The sequence below is a fragment of the Chrysemys picta genome, chromosome 18, assembly GCF_011386835.1.
Source record: "Chrysemys picta bellii isolate R12L10 chromosome 18, ASM1138683v2, whole genome shotgun sequence".
Classification (NCBI taxonomy): Eukaryota; Metazoa; Chordata; order Testudines; family Emydidae; genus Chrysemys; species Chrysemys picta.
In genome coordinates this window covers 15220617-15241428 of record NC_088808.1, presented here as the reverse complement: position 1 = coordinate 15241428, position 20812 = coordinate 15220617, and the positions used below count along the sequence as shown (strand labels likewise).

General features: G+C 52.6%; 1 protein-coding gene across 2 annotated transcripts in view; it reads right to left on the bottom strand.

Moving 5' to 3' along the window:
- Positions 1-7187: 7187 nt before the first annotated feature.
- The window catches only part of ASS1 (argininosuccinate synthase 1), a 79446-nt gene continuing 65821 nt past the window's right edge, over positions 7188-20812 (bottom strand). For both annotated transcript variants that reach the window (XM_065572519.1, XM_008169167.4), the window contains 3 exons: positions 14759-14915; positions 9158-9223; positions 7188-7466 (listed from right to left, as the gene is read on the bottom strand). In XM_065572519.1, the coding sequence (XP_065428591.1) occupies positions 7412-7466; positions 9158-9223; positions 14759-14915 (278 nt within the window). In that variant the 3' untranslated portion in view covers positions 7188-7411. The remainder of the gene's footprint in view (positions 7467-9157; positions 9224-14758; positions 14916-20812) is intronic.

Here is a 20812-nt window from a genome sequence, read left to right as displayed (position 1 = left end):
TGGCTACCCCCGATACGTGATAGGTTAGGTTAGTTCACCCACTTCTTTCTTTTACCACCAGGCCCCTGGGTGAAGCTCTGGCTCGTTCTCGTTTGCAGTCGACGTCATGCGGCTTGCGGAGCGCTTTTGGAGCTTTGGGTGGAAGGTGCTATAATTAGGGTTAATTGCTCACCCTCCACAAATACATTGCGAGCTGCCCTGGTCCCGCTTTCATCACCCCCCTCCCGCCCCACTGAAGTGACCCGTAAAGAAACCACACAATAGGTTTCCCCATAATCATGTGGGTTGGAGCCAGAAGGGCGGGGGGGGAAAAGAGGGCCAGGTGAGAGCAATCCCATCGAGGCAGCTCATGTGACCACAAAGGTCACTGCTGCAACCTCCGCGTGCACCCATTTGCCCTGAGAATCCGAGATGCAGAGAGGGTGGAGGTGCTGGTAACAGCAGGGGTCTGCCTCTCCAGTTACCAGAGGCCAACAAAACCTACCTGTCCCTGCTGCAGCCTCCCGCAAATAACCACGTCTCTCATTCACCCGGCTGGGGCGTGGGGGGAGGGGCAGGCCAGAAGGAAGCCCTCACAAAGCCCCAGTAGGTCACTGACCACTGCTATTGAGTGTCCAGATGGACTTTCCCGCTCTGCAGTTCCAGCCTCCTGTGTAGGCCTCTTGTTTCTTTCTTTGCTGCGGCTGAGCTGTGACTGTCTGTCCCCTCGGGGCAGCCTTTTGTAATGGGTGTGCATATCTGCCCTGGTGTCTTTCTGATCCCAGCCAGCCTTCTCCCTCTACCGCCCATGGCAGCGTGTCCCAGGAACCAGCATAATGGTCTCTTTCAGGCCTCCCAGCCCCAGCTTTGGGAAACTCCCAGGGAGAAGCAAGAGGGATCCTTGTTAAATGTTTAGACAAAGGCACCTTGTTAAGGGGTTTACAAAGACGCCCCTCGCCTGCGAAGTCGTTGGCTAGATGCACCCAACCCCACTGGGGAATTTTGCTCTCGTGGAAACGTAGAAACACATTTAACCACCACGCCGGGCTGCGAGTCCGTGAATTGTGCGCAAGGCTCAGGGGCGTCTTGTGGCCTGTTAACTGTTCGGGGCCACATTCCCCAATGCAGATGAAACCAATGTGCAGTAGACAGAGGGTAATATTTCAAAAGCATGTAGGTGCCTCCGTCCCATTTTCAAAAGTGGCTCCTGAAAGTCAATGGGATTTAGGCACCTACATTCTAAGTCATTTTTAAAAATGGGACTTGGCTCCTAAGTCCCCTAGGTACTTTTGAAATGTTTACCAAAAACTAGTGGTTGCTATTATTGTGATCTGTATTACAGTAGCCCCTGTCCCAACGCGAGAGCTCACTGTTCTAGGCACTGTGGGGACACCTACAATGACATGGTCCCTGCCCAGAAGAGTTTAATTACAATTTAGTCAAGATTACATGGATGTTGCCTGACTTCGGTCAGTTCTGCAGTAGGTAGTAATAATTAACTAACAATTCTACTTAGCAGCACTCATGCAGGCTTTTTCATCCCATGAGCTCAAAAGCACTTTAGAAAAGCAGGGAAGAATCACCGTCCCCCTTTTACAGCTAGGGAAACTGAGGCACAGGGTGGGAAAGTGACATGGCCATGGTTACACAAGGCGTCACAAGCACAGCCCAACCCTCCTGACTCCTAGGTCTGTGCTCTTACCACTAGACGACACAGCTCTAGGTGGGCCAAAACGTTACTCCGACAAAATTCTCAATCACGTTGAGAAAGTTGCTGGAGCACAAGAACTCCTAGAAGGCTCTTATGGTCTCGTATTAGTGTCACTTGCTTACACAGTAAAAAATAAAGCAGGCGGTCCACTGCCCAGGAACGCTAACACCATGGTTCTGCTCACCAGCAGTGGCACGGCAGGACCCTCTGCAGATGACAGGCTCCTGGTCGGTCAACTGCTGAGGAGGAGGGGGCTGAGAAGCCGCGTCAGCGAGGGAGCACGGTCGCAACTCCATTCTCCTCCCGTTGCCAGGAGCAGGTGTAGCTCCCGGGGCAGCAGTTTACTGGGAGAGGTAGTCACAGTCTGTGCCACTCAGGGCCGGCTCCAGGGTTTTGGCCGCCCCCAGCAGCCAAAAAAAGCCGCAATCGCGATCTGCGGCGGCAATTCGGCGGGAGGTCCTTCGCTCCGAGCCGGCGTGAGGGACCGTCCGCCGAATTGCTGGACGTGCCGCCCCTCTCCGGAGTGGCCGCCCCAAGCGCTTGCTTGACAAGCTGGTGCCTGGAGCCGGCCCTGGTGCCACTGGACAAGGTGCACCTAGACTGGCCAGACAAAAATCATCCTCGTGCTTGAGCTGTGAGTGTGAATTAACCAATAACCAATGGGGTGTGGCAATGGGCTGCTCCATGGCCAGTGCTGGTCCTTAATCACGGGTGTCGTTGGGGTGCCATCACCTTCCTCATTACCCAGGGGTGGACGCTCAGGCCTCTGCTGTGGGTGATGAGCTGTTCAGCAAAGCCCCACTGCTGCTAAGGAGGCTGCACCATAATGCTCTGGGGCCTTGGATCAGCTGCGCCTGCGTGGATCGTCCACCTGGGAACTGGGCCTTGTTCAGTTACTGGCTGTGCAGGGCCCACGGGTTGGTTGCTTTCTCTCTGATGGTAGCTTCTCCTTCCCGTTAGTGGGGCAGCACCCCCATAGCAGAATAGCACCCCCCAGCCGCAGGAGGGGTGGCCCAGCATATCTGACAAGGGGCGCGCATGTTCATTCTGCACTGGCTGGAAGGAACCAGCAATAAATTGGGCAGCTGCAGCTTTAAAGAAAAATGTCTGTTCTGCTGTGAGCTGCAAGGCCCCATGGCAGCCGGGAGGGAGAATGGCAATGCTGGAGGACACCTGCAGAGATCCTGTACAGCTGGCGAAGATTAGCCTTTTCCACTAGACAAGACCCATTACCATGTTCCAATATACTATCACTTCCGCTAGGAGAGCCTGCAGATGAGATATCGATTGAGGTGACCCCTTCTCTCTAGCCTGAGATGCGTGCAGATCAGCCTGGGGTTAGAGCCAACAGGAAGGCCGGTCAGCTGCCAATTACCCACAGCTCTTCGGGCTTCCGTGTGCAGGGCTGTCTGCCAAAGCCCCCCTGCGTGTGCTGCTGTCACAGGACGGAGGGGGCTGGTGGAGCTGTAAGGAGCAAACCCTGGACTGGTGGGAGAGAGAGAGAGCTGCTCCCTGGATTCAGAAGCTGGCCTCCACTAACGATTCCAGGGACGTGGATGGATGAGAGCTGGGTGAGTTAACTGGCTCCCTCCAAGTGGGGCAGGGTGCTGAAAAGAGCGAGGTTATGGTAAAGGGCGTCCAAATGTTCTCCAGCTGAGGACAGCACTGGCCATGCAGCGGGGAGACAAAGGGACAAGCTTTCCACTGCTGTTGTCTTTAACGCAGAGCGGCCAGCCAGGGAGTTTGCAGATCTGCCCGGGCAAGGCTCAATGGGATTGAAGACTTCCCAGCTCAAACTGGAGTATTGCACACTCAGCTCTGTGTTCCTCCCAGCCACACCGCAGCACTGGCCGGCCCTACGAGCCACATTTGGCCCCGACTGCACTGTGGCTTTCCAGTAGTTATGAGCTTGGAGGGCTGCTGCGGGGAGGGAGGGACACTGCTAGCAGATGTTCTGCGCAAGGGGCCATCTTGAACGTTTGTGACCCGAACCGCACTCAGCAACCCAACCGGCCTCCGTTAAAGGTCTTTGTGGGTCCAGCTCAATGAGAGTTCCCAGCCTGGGCTCCTGGGAAGGGTGCAGGTATGTTGTGATAGCACAGTAACAAAAAGATACAACGGTACGCACTCACTCAGCACCTTCCATCCACAAATCTCAACCCAGCCTAAATATCATAATGTGCGTAAAAAAGGCTAGTGCAAATGTTGGGGCTCCCTAGGCACAGGTATCAAGTCCCTGGGCAAGGAGATCAAGTCCTCCTTTATATAGGTCTGGTGAGATATTGGACTCAGTTCTTGGCTGGCTAAAATCAGACAGATATTGGCAAACTGGCGGGAGCTCAGAGCCAAGCAGTATAATGATCCCAGCAGCTGGAAGGATGGATGTTTTGGAAGAAAGATAAAAGGAGCTAGATAGTATGTAGAGCCTGGCTAACCTGCTGTGACATGATGCCTACTTACAGCCACATGATGCACAGACGTACCAAGGATGCAAAAAACTTGGAGTGGTTCGAGGCGTCATGGGCGGATTGTCAGGAGGAATGCCTCCCACCAGGGAGACGATGGAGATGGTGGTGTGATAGTCTCCAATGGGAAACAACGGAAGCTCCTTTGCTTGGGACCTGTAAACTTACCTGACCAAAGCACTAGAAGACATGCTGTGTAGGGCATAATACTGCACTGGTTAGTGGGGGAGAAGGGTGGATCATCTCCTGGGTCCTTTCCATTTCTAGGTTCTACAGTTGTAAGAGAATTCTCCATGGAGAAGAAATTTTTTTTCCCTACAGGACTTGCAAAGGGCTCAGGGGGCTAATGAGACTGACCTCCACTGTAACGTGCGTTGAGATCTAGTGCTGAAAAGCACTAGAGAAGAGCTGGGTATTGTTATTGTTAGGTATTTGGATGCTCAGTCCCCCGCAAGCTCCATTTAAACAGCATGCACCTCACACCGCCCACTGGCTGGGAGCTGCAACAGGAGGCTGTCACCGACATAGACCTTCCGAAGGTGACAAAATGAATGCAACAGAACATACGATCGGCTTCAACAGCAAAGAAAACAGCCCAGACGTTGTCTGAACCAAGCTGGTTCCCCCTCCCACGAGTTGAGATCAAGATCTACAGCTGTTGTTTTAGGCAACGTGCCCCATTCTCAACTTAAATGAACCCCGCCCTGGTGTCACGGCCTGACCCAGTTAGCACCCAAATTGCATGGAAAAAATGCTGAACACCACCAAAGTCAAGGACAGCACCATTGTGCTGGGGGCTTAGAGGCCTTGGATTTAAGTGCGTCTGTCAGACGATAACACAGGGATCTGAGGGGGACAGGCCAGCATTTGCAATAGCAATGCTAATGAGGCTTTCTAGAGCTCCACTCTGGAGGGAACTCGAATGCAATATGGGTCAGATTTTCCAAAGCACTCAGCCTCTGGCCGCTGCCATTGTGCTACTTATGGTCAGAGTGCTCTAAAGAGCTCAGCACCCAACGTCTAGAGTCTGGGGCTGCCTCTTGCTGTGTCCGTTACCCCAGGAAAGGACATCCTGGAATAGCGCACACGGTGTTAAACACCACTTAGCGTCTGGGGCGAGGACTGCCATGTTTAGCGTCCTGGCAGTTCACTGTGTTCTAACAGGGTGGCACTTCCCCATTGTCGACAAGACCAATCTGTGGAGTTCTTTAATGTTTTTTCAGATGATCCACTGGGCGTTGGTGATATTCCTGAACTGCACAAGTTGAATCCATATTTTGCTCCAACAGCCAAATCAGGTTGTTTTCAGATTGTGTGCACGTGCGGGGAGGGGTTTTATTATAAGGATACAAACCAGAGCAATAGGGTTGGACTGTCCCATTGTGCTTTGGTCACTCGCAGCATCCCAAGTCTTAAGGGATCAGTGACCATTTCAAGAGAAGATAGTCCAAGGTTCATCCACCTGCGCAAACAACATTATACAGCAATGGAAAGCTGGTGGCTCCAGCTTTTCCACACTGCACGGCAATTTTTTCTAACGATGGTGGGTGATGAGGTATCAGACCGTGAAACTACATCCGTAGGAGTACACCCGTGCATACTCTGCAGCATCTCCTTCTTGTAGCATGGCCTCCAAGCCTATGCCCCGGGAAGCTAAGGGGGCTTAGCACCGGGCAGGATCAAACCCTTGTACTCTTACTCTGACAGGCCCATACAGCACAACAGGAGGTAGCGCAGCTGAAAATGGACGCCGGTGAGATCAGCGAGAGCTCTGAAGGAGCCCACGTGAAAGGAATGGTCTCTAAGGAAGGATTTTGGAAAGAGGAGGGCTTGTTCCTGGAGCCCTGGCCGGTAATTTCCCTCCCCCCCCCGGCCCGGGGCATGGCATGGTAGGGGGATGGCGGGAGCATTCAGGGAGGTTTGGAGGAGAGTAGCACATACAGGTGCAGGGAGAGAGAGATGTCGGCAAGGCAGAGCGTCGAGTGGCAGAACCCAAGTGAGCTCAGCCCAGCTGGGTGAACATCAGCAGTACGGTGACAAAGCCGTAGTCACCTAGCAACTTACTATGCCCCAGCCACCCAGAACGTCATGGTGAGAGCTGGGCTGGAGCCCAATTCATCCTGTTCCAAACGCACAGTCCTTTCCCCCTGCACACCAAGAACTTCGCAAGATTCAGCCAAGGATTGGGCATTTTTATGGAGCCTGAAACAAGCCCAAGTGAATGAAAAATTCCGGCAGGGATGGTAAACCTCCTGCAGCAGACTAACCATGAGAGCCCAAGATGAGCCCCAACGTGGTGGCAGATTGGCCAACATCTGCTATTGTGGGGTTCAGACACCTTCCTCGGAAGCATCTGGTCCTGGCCACTGTCAGAGACAAGGCAGTGGATGAGCGGGACCTTGGATCTCATCCAGTCTTTGTTTCTATCTTGCACTTCAAAGCAGGTTCGGTCAGTTTCACCTCCCTCTCCCCAGCCCCTTCCAGTGAGCAGTGTTCACGCTCTGCCACAAGGCTGCCATGTCAAGGTTGCACCCAGGAATGACTGTATCTCAACCGCCCCCTGCCCCCAAGAAGATAAAACCTCCCTTTGAAATTGGAATTTAAATACAAATCATCATCATAAGGAACAGAACATTCCTTCTGGGCTCAGATTGAGTAAAAGTTTTTTTTTTTTTTTTTTTAATTAAACAAACCCTGATTCTGACCCTTTGGCACTCAAGAGGATAAGAGAGAAACAATGACATCCCCTTAAAAATCAAAAGCAGTGGAGCAAGGATGGAAGTTTTGCTTCCCCATCCTCGGTGACCTTTTAGCATTCAGCCAAGGAAGAAGCAGGTAAGTGGATTGATGGGTAGATTCCCTCTCCCCCTTCCCACTCCAATAAAAAGGTACATACTGGGACAAAAACATGTGTCCTTCAGAGGCACTTAATCCACTGCAAACCTCACAAAGACTGGCTCGAGGAACAGTTTGGCCATCTAAGCGCAGGAAGAACAAACAGCAACAATCAAATAATAAAACCCTACTCGGCGTAAAGAAACAAAAAACGGGGTTGTTTTAATGTCTTTTTTCCCTCCTCTCCTGCCTGACCCCTTTTTAGTTATTCCATTTCACTTGCTGCGGAAGCCTTGTAACAAAGCCATCACCTCCACGCCGACTCCGGGAGACGAGTTACAATTATAAATTACCAACACAATTAGTGCGAGCGCTTCGAAAAATTAGAAAGGGGAGTGAGAGCCCCATGCGCTACTGATTGCTATTCATTCTGCTTTGCGGCGACCTTGCTCTGAAGACGATGATATTCCTTTAGCCTGTAAACCAGATTAAAAAAATAATAATTGTAAATTAACAGGAATAACACGCATTTCGATTCAATTAATTGAGGCGGCATGAGGGGGTGTCGGGGCAAGCGTTTGTTAAGGCCTGTAGAGTGTGATTTTTTTTTTCCTGCCCGCTAGTGTAATTAATTGATATTGGGGGGAGGGGAACATTGTGCATTATTGTGAAGAACAAAGCAGTTAACAGGCAATGGAAAAAGAAAGAGCCATTATGTAAATATGGTGTGTTTCGCAGCCTTCAAGGGGATGTACAGGGCCTGGGAGAGAAGTAAAATACAGAGACTGGAGGAAGCTGTAAATAGCCAAGACTCCTGTTCCTGAGATGCTCTGTCATCGCTCATGCAGGCCATGCAGTCCAGGTTGGGCTTGAAGCACTTGAGTGACCTCTGAGAGGGTAGCGATGAGCGGGCGGTTTTCTTCCTGCCCGTGGTCTCATCTACTGCCTTGGGACGGACTGCCAGGGCAGCTCAGCTTCCAAGGAAATCAGGCTCCGTCCCCCTTTTAACTCGGCATTAGATGCGGGGGTTGGTGTCAGACACCACCTGGTGTGTCTCAAGCCGCGTTTACACTGCAATCGGATCGCTTCACTCACCTCTAGCAGGCTATGTCTGCACTGCAGTTGGAGGGGTGATTGCAACGCGGCTTAGCTTACCTGGGCTAGCTTTGCTGTAGCTAGCTGGGAAAACGAGGTGGCCCAGACGCCAGCCTGGGCTAGCAACCGGAGTACACACCCAGGGGGACCAGGCGGGCTTGTGCGGCCCATGCTGCTATTTTAATCGGTGCTAAAGCGAGTGCAGGTATGCGCACCTGAGCTGCAGTCATGCCACCAATGGCAGTGTAGACACAGCCTCAGCCCCAGCTGGCTAGAGGTGAGTGAAGTGGACTCTAAGGTGTTGGCCGTAGCAGCAGCCATTGGTCTGTATCTGTCCCAGTGCTAACCCTCGCGTGTAGACAAGGGCAAACCAGGGTTTGCACCAGTTGAGCTAACGGGGGTTAAACCCCAAATACAAGCCGGGGCAAGCCCCGATTAGCTCGCCTGGACAGAGCCGGGACTTCTGCCAGGGTAAATGGTACCCGCAGGTGGGGTTTGCATCGGGACAATGAGCCCAAAGGCTTGAGTGCACCAGACACGAGGCCTCAGGGTGTGCAAGCCCCACACAGGAAATGCCTCCTGCAAACCCCAAATTGGAGACATCGGGGGCAGCTCCTAGGAAGGGTGAGCGCAGGGCCGAGTGGGGCCCAGAGAGTGATACAGCCAGGCTGCTGCTCTCTCTCCAGCACTTGGTTAAGGAGAAACAAGCCAGTTTTCATTCCTGTGCTCAGAGAGCTGACTAGTTCCCATGTGGCTAAGCATTTGGAACTGGCAGTTCTAGGGCTCTCAGGAGACAGCTAGTGGGGGGAAGATATACCAGGGACTCATGCGGGGAGGGGATCACAGTCCTTGCTGGAACAAGCCACATACCGCCTCCCCTGGCTGATCTTTGACCTATGCTCCCAATGTCTCCTGCCTCCCTGGGAGGGTTCTTGGCTGGGAATGGGAGAGAGAAGCTCTCCATGCACCAGCGTCTGCAGGGGTCTCTGGCCCGCTACCAAGCCCGCTTCAGCGGCTCACCGCACGCTGGGCCCACCTGGAAATGGGACGTCCATGCTGGGGCTATACAAACCTAAGGGAGTTGATGTTGATGAATCCAGTAGCATCAGAGGGCTCATAGTCACCTTGTACGTTCATACTGCAAAAAGCAGGAGGGAGGGGGAGAGGAAAAACAGACAGTTAAAGATCAGGACACCCCTGGCTCGGCAAATGCAACCAGAAAGAGGGGCTGCAAACTGCACAAGGCTGCCTTTTATCTCCTCTGCCCTGGGAATAATGCAAACTGCCAAACACCAGGGTCAACACCTAAATAAGTGACCTGATTTTCAATCTCCCATTCTTATCTGGTCCCTGTCAGCGGAGCACGCACAGCTCAGACGCTTGTAATGTAGTTACCCTCTAGACTGCCCTGGGCATCAGGGCATGGCTAGCATCCCCACCGTGCAGGCCCTGAGCGGCTGAGCGACTTCCTGCAGATCACAGAGGAAGACTATGGCGGAGCAGGGAATTAAACTCAGGTCTATCAGCTAATGACTTAACCCCTGGCCTCTTCAGTCTGTGCTGAGCACCCCTGCTTGCTAGCAGTGCCAACGGGAGTGGTGGATACGTAGCGCTGCGAAAACGACCAACTCCCTGGTTCAAGGGCCTTCTGTCGAGATTTAGGTGCCTGGTTTTTTACACACCTTCCACCTGGTGGATACAGAACCCCTTTGGAACAAGGATACCAGGCAGAATTCTCCTTCAGAGCGAGCCATGCGCAGGGACAAGGTGATGTTGGACCTCGGCCCGATTGGGTAGGGGAAACGTTATTGGCCCTGCTTGTCAGATAGGGAAACTGAGGCAGAAGTATCCCAAATGAAGAAATGCATGTTTCCCTCACTGTACATATAAGTAGTAAACGGGATCCTCGAGACAGCAGGGCAAAGAGATGGCAGGAGACAACAAAAATTTGCATTTCAGCAAACATGGGTGAGAAGAAAGAACACGGAGCCTCCTTCACCACCGGACTTCAGGTTGCCTTTTTTATTGTTTGAATAAACTTTGCTTTGAGGGGTAACCCTCAGAAGAATCCACTTCAAGGGTAACAGGACTATAAAAGAAAGGGGCAGAAAACCCCAAGTACATTCTCTCTCTCTCTCTCAACAAAGGAATCAGCCATTTGACCTGAGAATTTGGTCAGCCATTTGCTGACCGGCTCCTGGGGTCAGAGCTGCTGGACAAGGACTTTGGCAGTCCAGACCCTCAGAGTGTGACCTGCATGCTGGGAGGCTGTTGTGAGCAGCCCGGATTGGAAGCTAGAAGAGCAAAGCATTGCGAGGCAGCCAACTGCTCGCTGGTCTGGATTGCAGCCGAGTGTGACAGGTTAGGAGAAGGTCATGTGAGAAAGTATTAAAAGCCTTACTATAGTAGGGCCATACCACAGCTACGGCCCCCCCTACATGTCCACAAGGCTTGTTACCTTGTTAAAGGAGGCTCTTAGGGTGGTTTGACATGATTTGTTCTTGACAGAGACATACACGAGCACACATACAGTAAATGCAAGTTTGCACCCCCTAAAAGCAGGTATATATGCACATGCATTGCACAAGTGTGTAACCGTGCACGTGCAATGCTCGTGTGAGCAGATAACCTGGGCCCTTAGCCTGGGCCTCACCCAATAGAATACAGCAAGTCTCATTCTGAGAGTCCTCTGGAGGGGAATCCTTCCCCTTCCTCCCAAACACTGACTTTTCCTGCACTGTCTGGAGCTGCTGGATGGTCTTGACGGAGGTGGAAGCTCTTGAGCCTTCTGGAATTAGTAAAATGGAGCTGGAAGTAATCCCTGGCTCCTTCCCAGCCTCCCATGGAAAACCAATCCCGGCCTGAGCCTCCTTCTGAGGCAGCACCTCCCTGAACCATTTACCAACGCAACCGCCATGTGCTCCACGATCCATCCCCAGGAACAGAGGCTCCAAAGCTCCCCAAAGAGAGAACAGCTTCAGCCCCATAGGAATTCAAATCCAATCGAGTAAAGCGCTCTGCCTTGTGCTGCCCCTCTGGCGGGCGTTCACCGAAAAGCACCTCCCATCCTGGCGGCTTAGGATACGGCCCTTTGTTGGGCTGAGTAAATTCAAATTAATTATAGAGCAAAGGGAAGGGGGGACCCCACACACACACAAAGTTTGCTGCCTCAAGGTCTCCGACTCAACCTTTCCCTTCTCCCTCCCTGGTAACTTTCTTCCATGTCTTGAAAAACAGGCATAATTTACTCTGCCACGTGACTGGCAGGAGGCCCCTTACCTTGAGTCACGCACTTTAAACGCAACCCTTTTAACCAAAGGAGGGAGGGGGGTGAGAGGGGGGCACAGTAGGTGGCCTTTTCCTCCTCTGAAGTTTCCTCCCTACACGCTTCGGCCATGAGCCCCTTGTCCCCCACCGACAGAAACAGCATCCTCATTTTCTACCACTATGGCCCTAAATGCTAACCACTCCTCCCCTCTCCCCAGCCTGCATCCCCACAGCTTGGGCTGCAGCTCCCTCTCCCCAGCTTCTCTTCCCACCGTCTCTCTACTCAGCCACCGCCCCGTCTGTCTAGATCTCTCCAGTCTCTCCTCTGCCACCGCCCCATCTGCCTCTCTCCCATCTCTCCTCCGCCACCACCCCGTCTGTCTGTCTCTCCCCCTCAATCTTCTCTCTCTCACTCCACCCCCCCACCGGGCACCCGTTTTCCTTTCTAACCCAAGCCAAGCCTGGCAGGTTCCCATCTCCCCATCCAGTCCTCGACATTCCCGTCGCACTGCTACTCAGGGAGGTTTCATGCTGAAGGGACTGGCAGCTTCTGTAGAGTGTCCTCACCTCACCCCCACTGGGCAGTACTAAAAACTAGAGGTCGGACAGCACGACAGCAGAGTTCAAAGACTGAGATTTGTCCAGGCTGGGGTCCCCCGCGCCCCAGGCACACCCCAAGGCCTTGTCTGCAGCAGGGATCCCTGGGAAATCAGCCGTGCTTGGACTAGCACTAGTGGAAGCACTTAGTGAAGACCAGGTGGAGGGGGTTTCACCATGCACCCCTAGCCCTGCCCTGAGCAGGGTTCGCTAACAGTGGTAAAGATGCTCGAGCCCTGTATGCACTAGTGCGCTCCCTGGCACAGTGACATCGGTGCTGGCACAACTAGTGCCAACCTAGGGCACGAGGGTCAGGTCCCTGTGCTAACTTGACCATAATGCCTGTTGATTTTAAACACAAGTGCTGGCTGAGTTAGGGCTGAAAACCAGGCCCAGGAGACACCCAGCCATACCCTCACCTGGTGCAAAGGGGTGAAGCTCCGAAGGAAGGCAATGAAACACGGCCCACGTAAAGCAGCTGGGAATCTGGCCCATTGGCTGCCGCCGACTTACCCCAGCTTGGGATCTGGCCCTTTTTTTTTTTTTTTTTTAATCCTTGCCCTTTCATGCCACAATATTAAATTTAAAAGTCACCCAACCACCTCCAATCACAACAGCCAAGAAAACAAATCCCAACCCGGCTAGCTTCCTGTTTCCTGCCATCCCCCCAAAAACACGGCTCATTTCTCAGAAACGGCAAACCTTAAAAAAAAAAAAAAGAGTTTACAATGATTTTACCTCCCCTGACGGGCTACAGAAAAACCTCTGTGCTTTTATTTTTGCTCATTCGAGTGGTTCTGACCTGCTCTATAATTACGTTACTTTCTACCTACTGTGCAGAGGCATTTCCACGCGGTTCTACCTCTCACAGCTTTCTCTCGGGTTCCTGTGACGCCGTCACTCAAAGGCTTTCAAACCAGCGATGTAGAAATCAAAAAGAAAAGGAAAACGCTTGACGACGCAGTGAGAATAAGTGCCCCTGCTTTTCTCTCCCTCTCTCTTTTTCTCAGTCCCACCCGCCTCCATCCGCTATTTTTTTCTTCCCTCTTTTTTTTTTTAAATATACTTTATTCATTTAATCTCTACGACTGAGAACGCAAGGCATAATGAAGGGTTGGGATGGATTATTAGTAGCTGTTGATTTCGAGGGGGAGGGAAGGAAAAATGCCAGAGAAGAGAAAGAGAGAAGATAATTTGACATTTACTCCGACTGTTCTAAACTGGTGCGGGTGTATTTATGGCTTATAAAGTGTTTAGAGAGATTGAAAGGAGCTGGAGGGGAGGAGGAGGAGGGAGAGAGAGACGACAACATAAAGAAAAGAAAAAAGTGTAAAAAAAAAAATATCGACTTCAAAACAAAACTCGTGCTTTAATTTTATACTCGGCTGGGGAGTTAAAGCTGGGCCTCTCGCAGCTGCATGCGTTAGTACCAACTCGGATGGCATCCTGGGGAGCCCCGGGACCCCATATACGCCACCCAAATGCCTTGTTTTAACTCCCCGATCCTGCCCCCTTCCCTCTGCCACACAGCCTGGATCCCCAGCCATCCTCGAGGCAGCCTCGGGTGGCAGGAATTGGGCGAGAGCTTCCCAGCAGAGCTCTCAGGGAGCTGCAGCCCTTGGTGAAGCGCTTCTGTTTGCTCATGGCGTGGCCAGCAAGGCTGTGCAGTGAGTGTCGCCTTCCTGGGAACAGTGGATGGGGCTGGGGACACAAAGGAAAGGCCCCTCCAGCTTCGCTCCTCCATGGGGCTATGCCAGGCTGGCTGACTAAAGGGATTTGTAATGCAGTGGCCTGACCCAGGCAGGTCTGTTACCAAAGCTCAGAGGGGTGAAAGTGTCATCCCCACTACTCCTCATCTGCCACTGGTTTCTAACACACCCACTGCCACAGTATCCAACTGTCAATAAATACCCCACCCTAACCCTGTGTGCCCCCTCAGAGCCTGGCATCAATATCACCCAGGCTGTGCCATGTGTCTCCTCAGAGCCTGGCATCAATATTGCATGCCCTGCACCCTGTGTCTCCTGACAGCCTGGCATCAATATCGCCCCTGCTCCACTCTGTGCCCCCTCAGAGATGGGCATTAACATCACCCCCTGCCCACCTGTGACCCATTGAAGCCGAGTGGGTGCATGGTCCATTGGAGAGCTCAGAACTGTGTCTACAGGAACACACTGGCTCAGTCATTAGGGGGAGCAGCCACCTGGGGGGCATGGAGCCCGCCTGCAGATCCAGGCAGCATCCTGGAAAGGGCACCTCGATGGCCGAGACATCAGGAGTTGAACGGCCCTGGGTAACGGAGGGAATTGCCTATGGCGGTATGAGCCAGCTTTGGGTACCACAGTGCCCTGGGGGCACCAAGACTGCACTGGGAGGCTCCAGGCACAGATTGTCACCCCCACCCATCCAAACAGCAACCCTAGACATCAGCTCGAGCAGGGCATGAAGACAGGAGCCCCGATCACTGACCCTGTGTGGCGGCAGCTACCACTACTACAGTGGGCATTTTCCCGTCCTTCTTTCCCCCAGCCCGGCACCCACAGCCCTGCTGGGCGCGGTTATCTCAGAGACGAGCCCCCTAGGACACCAGGACCCACTAGCCCTACACTCTGGGGAGCTCAGAATCTGGGTCTCAGGTCTGCAGCTAGGACCCAGCTCCACCTTAACTAACACCCAGGCCTGCGGAGAGCCAGCAGGACAGGAAAGGACGGAGGAGAGACCCCCACACCTTGGCAGAGCTGCCTCCCCTAGAGCCCCAGCTCCTTCTGATCCGTGCACCGAGGGTGAGGCTCCCCAGCTGGCCACTTACCTCACAAGCTCCTGATTGTACAGGGACCGCGGGGACTCTCTGCCCAGGATGTAGACCTGGCCCTTGAAGGCAGACACACGCACCTTCCCTTCCACCATCTCCTGGGATTTGCTGATGCAATGGCGGACGTAGTCGCACTCCGGGCTGTACCAGAAACCTGTGGAAAGAGGGACAACTGAGAACCGGGCTCAGTCCGTGCCACGGCCAGCACTCCCCTTCCTTCCTCGGCGTCTCAGAGGAGAAATGCAGAGAGCTAGTTTGAGTGGCAATGCCGAGACTCTCCGGGCACCAGCCGATAGGGCTCCGACACTGTAAATCCAGGAAGGAGAACTCTGCTAATCACTAGTTCATCCTTCTGTGGAGGAAACACAGTCCAGTACCTAGAACAGGGGATTGGGAGCTGGGACTCCTGGGTTCTATTTTAGGGGGTCCATGAGCACGTCGCTTCACCGCTCTGTGCCTCAGTTTTCCCCCTTTCACAACGAGACTAATAAAATCGACACCATAAAGGGGACTATGAAGATTCCTTATTAAAGCCTCTAAAATGCATCAGGGTCCTTGTCTGGAAGGTGCCTGGCAGGGTAAAGTATTCTGATCAAATGCACCCAAAAAGGAGCAACAGGAGGAGGGTCACCTGGAGACAGACACTCTTCTTGAAGCAGATGGTAAATGGTTTCCCATGACCAACCAATAGCACCACAGTTCCCTTGCAGCCGGGCGGGATGGGGGCAGCACAGATAGGACAGGCGCAGAGGGCCAGGAAGGGAATCGAAACGGGACGGCCTTTTGGGAAGGCCAGGTGAGTTCCTTGGAGTGGGGAGAGAAGGGAAGGGTGGGTGATTGTGGGGGGCAGTGGGGAGAGAAGGGAAGGGTGGGTGATTGGGTGCGGGGTGACATGGAGATGGTGAAATTGGGAGCAATGCTTCAAAGGGTTAATCCGAGAAGGGGCACGATATATCTCTGTGCATAGACAGGAACCCACAGCCGTTTCCAGTGGTAACCCTACCCCCCACCCCACTCCGACACGGATAGCTGATCACCCCCACTTAGAACACCCTTTCTGCTCTGGAACAGATACCCCTCGACAAGGGACAGGTGGAGAGGTTACTTCAAAGCCTGCCCCCCCAATGGCTGGGCCACTGGAGCCTGGCCAGCTCCCATCCCCTTTATCTCTGAGCCCAGCAGGATCCCGGCAGACCAGACAGCTCCAGTAAGATAACACTGGCAAGGGCCTGACCTCAGGGGCTTTATCAGGCAGGAGGATCAGGGCCCATATGTCCTGTGCCCGCTCTCAGGTAGGCTCAGCTCCCCCGGCCCTTTCTAGAGTAACACTGCTGCCTGTCACTCGCAGGGCTCAGGCATCTCTGCTTTCCTCTGCTGTCCATGGAGCGATGCGTTTGTCTGAGACTTGATTGTCACAGGCACTCTCGCCCCTCTCCTTGGGGACTCGCATCATTCTCTGCAGTCCCATGAAAGCGGCCAGGGTAGTTTTATTCTCCCCTCTTAGAAGATTTCACAGGACTGACTGGAAATGGGGTGTTGTGTTCTCTCTCTCCATGCTGTTCACGCTGCGGGGCGGACCGCTCAGGCGCCCCCCTGTTCTCAGTCTTATCTGCAGTGGCGTGAACTCCCCCGTCCTGTCTGGTCAGCCTCCCTCAATCCTGAGCCACAAGGATGCCTCCAGAACGGAGGAGGAGATTCAGCTTCCGGGGCCGTTCAGTTCTTGGCCTCTCTTGGGGCTGCCCCGTCGGCTTTGGACACAACTCTGCTATAAACTGGGCTCAGACCCACCAAACTCATTTCCCAGGAGCCACCAGCCAGCTGTCAAATGGGAATGCTTTTGGCCGCAATGGACTTGGGCCGGATTTGAACAGGCAACCTGGAGATGAAAGTCTAGGCAGGTCTCTTTACTACCAGTCATGATGGCCACCAGCTCCTAGGGTGGTACCAATCAGTCAGCTCCGTTTTCATGCAGGAGTCCTGGGGTTGATTGCAGGGCCGAGGCTTTTGCTCCCAGGGGCTGGGAGAGGGAAAGTAGTATTCAGGCTCTTGGGGGCAAAGAAGAGGGTGCATAGCACACAGGGCCATGTAGGAGCTGAGAAGGACGTCCCAGCAAAGCCTACCTGACTGGAGGGAAAGTATGTGGGGTGAAGTTTTGGATGAGTTCATCAGTTCTCAGCTTGCTAAAGGAAACGGTTTTCACTCTTAGAGTCTCATCTCCAAGGCTGCAGCTCAGGGCAGCGGCCAGCAAACTGCAGGACTTTAAGCCTCGGTCTGAACCAAGCCTGGGTTTTTGGGTGGCTCGTGATCACAACTTGGCCACCAGTAGAGCGGCCTTTGTGAACGCGTGGCCAGTTCAGGAGGAGGAGACAGCAGCAGGAAGAAACCACCACTAGGAGGCCTCATGCCCTGCGCCACTGCTTGTCGGGACATTCTGAAGGGCACCGTGCAATAAGTGATCTGGGAATGAGACTCTGGGGCCTGCTTTACCGGACATGGCACAGAACGGAAACGCAGAGTAAGGAAGGGTTGTAGACGGCCTGGCTTGGGAGCGGCGAGTGGCACGGTATGATATGGGGAGGGTTAGTGCCATGTAGCTTAGCATGGCATTGTGGGGTTTGGGATGGGGCAGCTTGGCATGGCACAGGGTGACCCAGCAGCATTTGGTGCTGCATGGTTTAGCATGACACTGTGGGGTCTGGATGGAATCCAAATACTACAGAGAAGAGAGCGCTCCAGTCCGCCTACTACTCCACGGGCCAACTCTCGCTGGAGAATGAACACGTGGTCCTGCTCGGTCTGCTCTCCCCGATGCTGGGCTGGCCTGTGGGCACGGGGGCTCCCCAAATGGAGACCGTGTCCACCGCTCAGAGCCTGGCACTTGTGTGCCTCTCTGCACTCCTGTGGATGGGGAGAGCCTCAGGTCCTGCCTGCCTGCCATTCCTGTGCGCTGTCCTGTCACTAAGTGAGCTAATTAGCCCATTAAGCCCCCTGAGACCTAGAATAAAGACAGGGAGATGGGGAGAGAGATAGTGGGAGAAAGAAAGATTCTATTTAAGCATCTTCAGTGATCCAGAAGTTTTATCTCTAATCTTTCTCTGTGCTACCACACAGGTGCCCTCTCAGCTTTCCTTTCCCAGCTGGTCTTTGGGGACTCAGGGTGGAAGCCATTCAGGAAACAAAAAGTACTTTTTCTCCTCCTTCTTGGCCTCAGAATTGGGTTGGATCAATTCAGCCAGAACAGTGGCCACTCTCTAAACTCCATGAGTCAGGGTACTATCCACCCCACCTGCACCGAGGCTCCACGGACACCGCTCAGATGTTTGTCTCCTGGCAGTATTTTGCAGATTTCTACTGAGATATGGATTTAGGGAAGGGCTGGGAGCTAGAGATATTCCTCTTGGTCTGTTATTGGCCAGTCATCACAAAGGTGTAGCGCGTGTCTCCAGGACAGGCTGATGTTAATACATCTCCATTAGTTATCCTGCAGTGGGGACATGCATGCTCTGATATGGCTATTACCCCTTCTCTTGCCTGCTGTCTCACATGCTTAGTCTCAAGGAGCAGGAATCCCAAATTTTGCTGGATTTGCAGCGTTGCTCTGGCCCAGTGATATAGCGTGGTCACTCGGCTTGCTAACTGACAGCCCGTACTGCACCAGCAGCCCTTGTGGCACCCCAGTGATGAGCAGTCCAGGAACAGCTTTGTTCCGCCATCCAGTTTTCTTGGGCAACAGTGTTTTGGTCTGTTTATGCCGTACAAATCACAGACAGACCTGCAGCCACCCCACTGGGGTATGAGTCGGTCAGATCTCACAAGCTAAGCAGGGCTGAGTACTTGGATAAAATGGAGACATCCTGAGTGCTGTAGGAGTTGGTACTGGTAATTTGATAGGTGTCTCTCTTCTCTCTGGGTCAGTCCAGAACCAATACCCAGACTACTGGGCTTCTGAAGATGCCATCTTTGAGTTGAGTTGTGAAAGCAAAGTTCTGACCAGGTCTTGCTGGTAATGATGCCACACACCCTTCCTAAGAGAGGGTATAAATCTTGGTGCTTGGGCCAAGTCTTTCCAACTTGGATTGTTACTAGGGTGACCAGACAGCAAATGTGAAAAATCAGGACAGAGGGTGGGGGGTAATAGGAGCCTATATAACAAAAAGACCCAAAAATTGGGACGGTCCCTATAAAATCCGGACACCCTAATAGCTACATTCTGCCTTCCTAAGGTCCCCTTGCAGTTTCAGTGAGGTGCAGGGTTCTTTGTCATTTTTTGTCTTAGATGGTTCAGCCGTGTCGCCGTGAGCCATTAGCCAGATGAAAGGGGCCAGTGCCCGGATACCAAGCAGCACAATAATGCTGGAAGTGTGGCCGCAAGAAAATAAACTTTTTCTTTTGACAAATACAGTTAAAGCTCCTGAAATTTAAGGACAATTTAGGGTGCTTGTTCTTCCCCGGTAATAGAGAAAAACATTAAATCCAAGACACATTAAAATAATAACCAGCTACTTAAATACTGAATCTGACATCTCCAGGTGTGAGGCGCTCCCCCACCTCCCTCCCCCCCACTGCAAACAAATTCCCCAGTGGAAGTGATCCATCTTAATAGCCTTCTCACTTTGTAACTGCACTCCAGCTCTAATCATTTCAATCTGATGGCGCAAACAAGGTCTGTGGGAGACAATGGCATTTAAACACCTGGCCGTACCTGGCAGGGAGAGGGGAGCTGCAAACTGGAGAAATCTGTTGCAAAGTCACCTTCCCACAATGGAATCATTTGGGGTGGGGGGAGGGATAAACACTAAGTCTCTGAATTTCAGAGCCTAGTTACAATAATTAGGTGTTAAAGAAAGACGGCAGAGCATGAAAGCCAGGCCTCCAGCACCTTCCCTCAGCTGGGGGGTAACCTCATACGTGCAATATGGTAATGCTGCTTTCATGTCCTTTATTCCAGGCTGAATTATTGATCTTGCTCATGCTCTGCTAGTCTAGGCTTGGCCTCCCTGATTCTGTCCTGGTTGGTCTGAGTTCACATAGGCCTGATTTAACCCGGACTAAAAATGGTCTCTAAAGCAGGGGTTCTCAACCTTTTTCTTTCCGAGGCCCCCGCAACAGGTTATAAAAACTCCACGGCCCACCTGTGCCACAATAGCTGGTTTTCTGCCTATAAAAGCCAGGGCCGGTGTTAGGGGGAACCAAACAGGGCTTGCTGCTACCTGGCAGGCCGCCCCAGAACTGCAGGCCGAGGAAGCCTGGAAGCTAGGTGGGCAAGCTGGCAGGGAGCCAGGAAGGCTCCATTAGAACATCCTCGAAACAGATCTCGTTTCAACCATTTCAATTCGACCCATTGGCAAATGCCAAAAGAAAAAACGTCTTGGGAATTTTTCCAGCCAGCTCTACATTTTACACATGTGCAACCACCATTAAAATGCAACTTGCAAATAACCTTCTCTCTGCCCCTGGAGCGCCACCAACCAAAAATCTTCCCTCATTTGTTCCTTCCAGGCTACACGAAGGATTCTCCGGAACTTTATTCACACCATTCAGACTTTCCACAATCATGCCTTCAACTTTGCTGCTCTGGCCCCTTCGCTAGCCTAAACCTAAAATACCACCATTGGTTCCTAGCACAATTTAGCTAGCGTGGTTCTCGGAAAAAAGAGTTTGAACTGATCCTCAGCTGGTGTAAGCTGGGGTAGGATCAAAGGAGCCTTACTGATTGACACCAGCGGAGGGTCAGATCCCTTCCCATCTGTGGTAAGGAAAACCATGACTAGAGCCCTGCCTGGTTGACGCCAGCACATATGGGAAGGGAACTAAGAAACCCACCGGTGTTCATGTCAAAATCTCTCCATGCTGGGCAGGCTGCTGCTTCCAGATAAAGCAGCTTGGTGAATATCTCAACCGTTATGGAAAGGTTACTAGCTAAAAAGGTAATTATTAGTTTCAATTTTCTTTTCTAACAGCTGGTTTGGAGAAAGCCTGGCTGTCGGATGCACAGTAAGGAAAGTTCATTTCTGCAGAAAAGCCAACAGGTTCTACACTGACAAGAACCCC